Source organism: Notamacropus eugenii, chromosome 2, assembly GCF_028372415.1.
Source record: "Notamacropus eugenii isolate mMacEug1 chromosome 2, mMacEug1.pri_v2, whole genome shotgun sequence".
NCBI classification, from domain to species: Eukaryota; Metazoa; Chordata; class Mammalia; order Diprotodontia; family Macropodidae; genus Notamacropus; species Notamacropus eugenii.
The window spans coordinates 433,523,888-433,532,391 of NC_092873.1; the positions used below are offsets into that span (position 1 = coordinate 433,523,888).

At 42.9% G+C, this 8,504-nt stretch overlaps 1 protein-coding gene across 1 annotated transcript in view; it reads left to right on the top strand.

Moving 5' to 3' along the window:
• SLC26A9 (solute carrier family 26 member 9) overlaps nucleotides 1-8,165 on the top strand; it is a 42,529-nt gene extending 34,364 nt beyond the window's left edge. The window contains exons 20-21 of the mRNA XM_072648029.1: nucleotides 265-336; nucleotides 1,607-8,165. Coding sequence (XP_072504130.1) covers nucleotides 265-336; nucleotides 1,607-1,654 — 120 coding nt within the window. The 3' untranslated portion in view covers nucleotides 1,655-8,165. The remainder of the gene's footprint in view (nucleotides 1-264; nucleotides 337-1,606) is intronic.
• Nucleotides 8,166-8,504: the final 339 nt, after the last annotated feature.

Below are 8,504 nucleotides of genomic sequence, written 5' to 3' on the forward strand. Positions count from 1 at the left end.
TGCCAGTAACACAGCCCATAGAGGAAGGCAGGCCTATTGGCATCTGACTGATGACAGAGGAGGAGGGCAAGGAAGGGTGTGTGTTATTCTATATTCTGGGGGGAAGTAAAAAGATTATATTGAGAGAAAGAGTGGCTATGTGGGAGGGGGGCATATCATAAGTGGCTGGAAAATAGACAGGACACTTTGGTCAGTACAATGTCCTGCCTTCAAACTCAGTTTAAATGGCACCCATCCCACACTAGCTTCCTTCCTTTCTCATAGGCTCCAGTGAACACTGAACTTTCCATGTATGATTCAGATGATGGTGGATCTAACTACCATGATCTGGAACAGGTGAGCTGGGAATGGTATTGGGGAAAGGAAGAGGATTGAGGGAGGAGGTTTGGTCATAGAGAAGAATTCTCATTCTCATCTTTTAATAATGGATCTTCCTTCCTTCTCCCCATCCCTGCTTTCTAAATCAAACCATCAATATTTATAAAGAACTAACTATATGCCAGGCCCTAGGAAGCAAGGACAAACAACACAGAACCTGCCCTCAGAGAGCGTACAGCCAACAGTCATTTTTCAAAAAGCATACTATGTGCCAGGCGTTGTGCTAAGTGTTAGAAATACAAAGAAAGACCAAAAAAAAAAAAAAGAAGAAGATCCTCTTCAGGGAGTGCATATTCTAATGATGGAGATAATATGTAAATAATTAAGTGTGTCACAGCTATATAGAGAATATATGAAGGTGATCTGCAAGGGTTAGGCATTAGCAACTTGGGGGACCAGGAAGGACCTGGCAGAAAGTGGGACAGGAGCAAAACCTAGAAGGAAGCCAGGGGTGTTAAGATGCTGAAGAAAAAGGGCAAAGCACTTCAGGCATGGGGGATGAGCAGGGCAAAGGCACGATGATGGGAAATGAGGGTAGAGGGACATGTGTATAAATTTACATATATGTATCTAGGGGAAGAGAGAGAGAGCTATAGAGGGGAGAGAAAGAGAGAAAGAGAGAGAGAGAGAGAGAGAGAACATGCAATAACCTTGAGAGAAAGGTTCTCTAGCAACTCAGAGGTCAGGAAAAATTCCATGTCCATAATAGAGTACTTTAAGTCAGTTTCTTGAAAGAAAATGCTCACATAAAGGCTCCAACTAGAAAAACAAATCATGGTGATGGGCCTAAAGGAAATCAAATAGAAATCACATTTCTTATTCCTATTTCCCTCCCCTTTGTGCCTGTTTTCTATTGGATTTTGTGCCTAGACAGGGCTTTGAGCCTATTTGCTTTTGAGTGCAAACTCTGAGCTTAGAAATGAGGGAGGAAAGAAATCAAGGTGGCAGAAAAGGTGATCTAATCTTCCAGAACTCCTCAAAGGTCAGAATTGTGTAGAGATGATTCTCCTTATTTCATAGATGAAGAAAACTGAGATGCAGAGATGTGCTCATATCAAAGAGCCCTAAACTTGTGGAAGATACAGTATGCAAGCCCTCCCAGTTTGTCTCCACCTATTGCTTCTCAACCCTAACGACTCTGACCCCAACCCTCAGGGTCCACTCTCAGCCTCAGTACTCCCTTCTGACCAACAAGCATAATGCCCTCTCCTTTCTGCCTCCCCTACAGGAGATATTTGGGAGCATGTTCCACTCTGAGACATTAACAGCACTGTGAGGCTTCAGTGGGAACCCTCTCCATCTCCAGCATCTTCCATCCCCCGGGACCTTTCATGAAGGAGCGTCTAACCCTTTGAGCCTAGGATTGTGTCAGAGACCAACCAAGAGAGGCATGGCTGGGTACAGGAAAGCACATACACCAAGCTTCCTGTCTTCACCTTCTCCATCCTCTTCCTCTTTCTTTGGCTTGGACCCTCCAGAAGGACCCAACCATTGCAGCACAGAGCTCTCAGGCATGGCAGGAGCAAAGACTTGGAGAGTCAGCCTTCTCAGCCATCCGTTAGCTCCTCAGAGTTCTGACTGATACTAAAAAGACATCCACGGCCTTACACAGTTGGAAAGTCCTCTCAACTTCCTAGACTTTAGAGTAAGCCAAGACAGAAGGAAAAATGTAAAATTCTGACTTCAAGCCAAAGGCTGCAAACCCTGAAGCCAACCCTACACCACCACCACACTTGGATGCCAGTAGGTTCCAGGCAGCCCAATAGCACTGGGACTTGGACCATGGAAGGCGGGAATTTTCTACACTGAGTTTGACTGATACTTTGTGGCTTCACCTCCTTCTAGGACCAATTGCTCTGACTCTGTCCACTGGCAATTTCTGTGCCTTCATTCCCTCCTCTGGAGCCACTTTTGTTGTCTTTCTTGAATTCAGCAGTCCATTTTCAGGGACTACGTTCATTCCCTCCATTGCCTCACATTTGCCAAAGTAACTGCCCCTGGGCAGTATATCACTGCCTGCCCTTGGGGAATGACCAGGGGCTAAAAACAGTTTCTCTTCCACCCTACACGTCCTCCCTTAGAACAGGCCCTCTAGAGATCAGAGTGCCCTTGCTGAGTCCCATCTTGGATGCTGGGTGCCAAGAATGTGTAGTACTGAGTGGCAAAAACTCCAACAACAAATACACACAAAGTACAGAGCTCTGAATCTGTACCTGAGATTGAGGGAGGCTGGTACCAACCTAGCACAACCTGGTATCAGGCTGGATTCCAGCAATGACACCTGATGGTCCTTCAGATCCCATGGGCAAGGTGCTTTCTCTGCCTAAGGGAGTTGCAGTCTCCCTGAAACAACAGGGAACAGCTTGTCATTTTAACCCTTTTCATGTTTTCCACAATGATCACCCCCCAGCAAAGCCAGAGCCTGCTCCCTTCCAGGAAGCAAGCCAAGTGGTTCACCTAGGGGCCTGGAGCCAAGGGGCCACATTCATCCCTTCCTGGGGGAGAGAATGCCCTCCAAGAACAGGGCACCCTTGCCATGTGATCCTAGACAAGCTATTTACCTCTGAGGGCCTCAGGCAACTCCTCAGGGTTATATATTAGAGGGTAGAGACTGATCTTCATGTCCAGAAGGAATTTCCCATGCCAATTAAACAAACTCTTCCTCTCTCTTCCCCCTACCCACATTGAACCACAAACATGCAAGCACTATCACAACCCTGTGTGTATCCCTAGTCCTCTAGGGATAAGGCTGAGTGTGGTGACACAAGCCTGTAATACCGGCTGCTGGGAGATCTCTTGAACTTGGCAGTTCTGAATTACAGTAGGCCAAGCAGGTTGGTGTCAGCACTGTCATGCACCAATAGGGTGAGCTTCCTGAAAGCAGGAACCTAAGGATAATTGACTGACCAGATTAGAAACACAGCACATCAAATCTTCCATGTAGATCAGTAGTGGGATCAATGATCAGGCTTACATGTGGTCGCTGCACTTCTAGCCATCTTCTAGGTATATCCAGAGCCTTTAAAAAAAATGGAATAGAGAGAGGGGCATAGCCATGCTATAACATCTGGGGTCATTGCCTCATTTGGGGACAAATATTTCTACCCAGAAGCCCCTTGTCCCTCAGCATGCCCCATTAGCACAGCACTTCTGAGCAAAGGACATTGTCAAAAAGAGGGCCTAGTAGTATACTACTGTCTCAGAAGTAAAGAGGTCACCATTGGTATTAGCCATTTTCATAAAGTTTCCAGTGATACCATCCAAACAATCCCATGCAAAAGTCCCTCTGACTCTTGCTCTTACCCCTCACTACCCTACCCCACCCCCAAATTTCTCTCCACAGTTGTTTTGCTTCAGTGAGCCCTGCTCCAAAGGTTGGGCTGGCCCAGCCTGGAAAAAAAAAACCCATTTGGACTTGAGTGAAGTCTGCCCTCACCATCAACCTCAACACGTGTCTCTACCACTGATTCACCGAAGTGGGAGTGTATGTGTCCATCTAGTGAACCAACAAGCTAGAAAACCTCCTGTTAAGAGGAAAGAATGCTAGAATATACCCAGCACAACCTTAGGTCAGAGAGACTTGGCAGGAATCAACTATACCATTACGCTGTCCAAAAAAATTTAAACTCAGAAGGCAAAGGACGCTATTGTCTGAGGATTCATCACACCTGGAACTCAAAGTGCCAAATTCTCTGGACAGTACCTACTCATCCCACCTCCCTGAAAGATCAATTAAAGTAGAATCAGGATAAGCCTCTTCATCCCTAGTCCAGAGACCTCCTAGAGACCTAAAGGATTTATCTAGGAATGAAGGTCCAAGACCACCACAAAGTAAATGGAAACTTCAAGAACCAAAACAGATGATTGATCCAGAATGATCTAGGGATAAACAAGGAGGGAACGGGCCTTCCAGACTTCTGGAGAGAGCTAAGTAACTTACACCTTCAGATACATCTTATAGTGCTCAGCCAAGCCTCTCCAGCCACCTACCACCTTCAGTCAATGGTAAATGAAGTCAATGAAAAGCCTACCTGCTCCTGAGAAGAGAGCTATGCAGACCCAATTGTGAAAATTCCCTGAACTGCAACATTAGTGGCAAGAATGTAACTAAATTTCCACTGATGGCCCTTCTGGGAATGATTCAGAAAGAGAGAAAAGGGAAAGAAAGAGCAATAATCCAGAATTTCAAAGCTTTTGAATGTTCCTATTGATACTGAACTGTGAGATGCTGCCCCTTCCCCTCCCTAGGTCAGGGGTGTTGAGATCATAGATGTTTGTATAATTTATTTAATTTAATCATCATTCTTCTTTTGTTCTTTTTGGTAATAAATTTTTTAAAAATGTGAACAAATGGACATAAATTAGATGGTTTCCCTGGGAAGGCTGAATGCATGGACAACGCTCAAACAAGGTATGCTTTGCAAACGTTAAAATGGTAATGGTACAAATGGTAGACGGGGCTTAAAAGAAAGAGGCAAAGAGCCCTAATTCGGAATTCTATACTTGGACCAAATTCCCTTGAGTATGGGCAGGACAAAAGAAGAGCCCACAGGACACCCTCAAGGCTATTTATTCCTGGAGAGACCTGCACTTGCCATCACTGCTGTTGATCTATGGTGTCCTACATGGTCTATCCCAGTTGTGTGTCATCATATCAGTGTAGCAATAAGGAAGGCAAACCCTGGGAGAAGAATGTGACAGCAGGGCACCCTTGGTGAGTGATGGCCCCAGAGTGGTTACCAGTAATACCAAAGATCATAGAGGACCACCATGGGGAAAAAGTATGCAATTCATTTGTCTGTGACCTGGGAATAAACCTCAATGACCGTGTGCTAGTAACAGATCAGCCCAGAAGAGCTCAACTTTCTTCTGATCTTCCTAAACAGTAATGGATGGAACACTGAGCCAAATCAAGATGCTTGATCCTGGTTCCAACCCACCTTGTGTGTGTGGTCCTAAGGAAGTGCCACTATCTCTCTGGGCTTCAAGGATTATGACAAATGCTAATTACTTACATTTATATAATGTTTAGGAAATAATGAAGTGTTTTACATGCATTATCTCATTTGATCTTTATAACTTTGAGATATATAGAACAAGTGATGCTCTTCCCATTTCACAGATGGGGAACAGATACTCAGAGAGGTTAAGAGACAAGCCCATCACCTACCAAGTCAGTGGCAGACTCAGATCTTGTTCTGAGTAAGAACCAAGAGGAATGTCTTAGAGTCACAGTCTCCACTCTTCCTTCCAAACTTGCCTCTTCCTTCATGGGTTGGTGAGCCTAAGTGAGTGAATGAGGAACAGAGAAAGTGGGGGACGGGGGTGAGAAATCTTGGTCCTGCCACGTAGCCATAGACAAACTATTGATTTCAGTCCTGTCCCATGTCAGCCTCCTGAGTTTGGTCTAAAAAAGACAAACAGGATTTAGGTAATATCTATGTTTTTATTTCCCTCACACATGCATGGGAGCTGCAGTCCAGAACTGGGGAGCCAGTCTGTAAGTGGGCTCACTTCAGGGTTCAGGTGCACAGTTTATATACCCTTTCAACAGGGGCTGATGTCACCCCATCACCACTTTACCTCTGAATAGAGGAAATACCTCTTTTATCAGACCACCCCCAGGATTTGGGTTATTTAGACAAAACAATTTGTCTCCAGCAAATCTTCCCTCCCTTTGATGAAATTACTTGCAAGCTTGGATGGGGTTTGACCAGGATAAGAACTCAGTGAAATCTCATTATCAGTAATGTCCTTCTGAAGAAAAACTGAACTTTGGAAGGAGGCTGGGGGAAACTTTGACTCTTATTTTTCACTCTCAAGAGGGATAGGGCAAGGCAGTATTATTAGATAAGTATAAAATCATCCCCTACAACTACATGTGGGGAAGAGGGATTAGATTAGCTTTGCTTGATCACAGGAGGCAGAATTAGGAACAAGGGGTAAAATTTACAAGGAGGCAGATTTCAGCTCCTAATAATCCTCCCGAACAATTTGAATAGTCTAAAATTGGAGCAGGCCTTTGCTAGAGTGGGGAGTTTCCCTGTCATTGGAAATGTTTCAACAGAGGATGGGTGATACCAGTCCTTTGCAGAGATTTTTGTTCAAGGACTCCCTGGACTGGATCAAAGGTGTCAAACATGTGGCCAGAAGTGAATGTAGCCTACAATGCTCCCCAGTGTTGCCAGAACCAGGTTGAAATGTAATTGGGAAATATTTAACTTTGTAAATAAAAATATAATAAACAGTAGCATTACATTTTAAAATTAAGTTAATAAGCAGCTAGCAGGGATCCCTATGTACAGATTAGTAGCCCCCTTTTCTACTAGAGTTTGATTCCACTGAACTAGAAAATCCCTAAGGTCCCTTGCACCTCGATTCTACAGAAAAATCAATTTTTAAAACCTGCCTGTCTGATAGTCCTGTCCAGGTATTGTCCTGGGACCTTATGAGGTATTGATATTGTCTCCTTAATCCAGCACAAAATTCCCTTGACAAAATAAACCCCTGTCACTACCTGTGTGACCTTGGAGAACACATTTCACAGTCTCTGGAGGTCATGGGTTTCCTCGTCCGTAAAATTAGGGGGCTAGATTACATGAACCCTAAAATATCTTCTAGGTATAGATTTATGATCCTATGAGGTGATACTCTCATTCTAGGAAACCTAATCCCAACCTCCTTTGCTCCTCAGCAACACTCCACATTCTAGTTTCAATGGTCTCTGTCCTCCTTTTGAAATTCCATGCTTCAAGGAGATTAATATTCAAGTGTATGAACTACTAGGGATCTTTATCAATTTGGTATCAATGGATCAGCTAAGGTAAAGAATTTATAAGTTATCAACAAATTAATCATGTCAATGAAATTTCACACTTGGTTAAGGAACTGTCAGCCCATACCTAAACAAAAGACAGTGTAGATGGCTGTACCCTGAAAGGCAAGAATCAATAGGGAAATAATTCCATTCCAACAAGTATTAAATTGCAGACAGCAAAATTGCCCTCAAGCAATTCAGATTTTGTTTGTGAGATTCAAAGTGAAATAAAAACATGCAAATAATTTAAGGAAGAGAGAGTAAATAAGTGGAAAAGATCAAAAAAGGCTTCCCAAAGAAGGTGTCATCTAAGTTGAACTTTAAATAAAGCTAGTGATCCTAAGAAGTAGAAATAAAGTGAGATTTTATTCTAGGCATGTGTCACAGACTGTGCCAAAGTTCAGAGGCAAGAGATGGAATCCAAAGGTTAAAATGCAAAAAGTGGGTCAGTTCTGATAGAATGGAAAGTTTTTTAAGGAGATTAAATAAATGTGAAAAAATTAGCCAGAGGTGGTCTGTGGAAGTCTTGAGAAACTGAGGAACTTGTATTTTTTCTTAGAGGCAACTGAGATATTTAGAGAAGTGGAACAGTTAGACCTTTGCTTTAGGAAAATTATTCTTTCATACACATGCATGTTGGAGAAGTGATAGACTGAAAACCAGAAGTCAAATTAGGAGGTCATTGCAAGAAATGATGAGGGTCTGAAACAGAGTGGTGGTCATGGCAATAGAGGAAAGGGTGTGAGTTTTGTTATAAAGAATCATGTTCTGTCACAACATGACTAATGTGGAAATATGTTGAACATGATTGTACATGTATAACCCATATCAGATTGCTTGAGGTCTTAGGGAGGAGAGAGGGGAAGGAGGGAGAAAAAATTAGAACTCAAAACTTTACAAAATGAAAGTTGAAAACTATCTTTACGTATGTCAACCATTTACCACAGGTTTGGTCCAAAGAAATAAACAGAATCGGTTTCCCCCTTTACCGAAGGCCTGTTCAATAAACAAACAGAATGGAGTTCACCTTAAACAAATGTTTAATCAAGGAACAAAGAGAGTCAGGCTATACCTGTGCTTGTATGAACTTATTTATTCTCATTGAGCCAGAGAATCATGTATTTATGGGAGTCAGAAAATAATTCTGAACTCAGAGGTAAGCAAGCTGAAGGCGATCCTTTCAAAGACTTAGAGCAATTCCAAATCAGGATGCCTATGTCAACCAAAATTATAGGCACCACATGTATTAACCATAATATGTGAAACGAATTTTCTTTCAAAAAATAATTAATTGATTGATTTTTAGTTT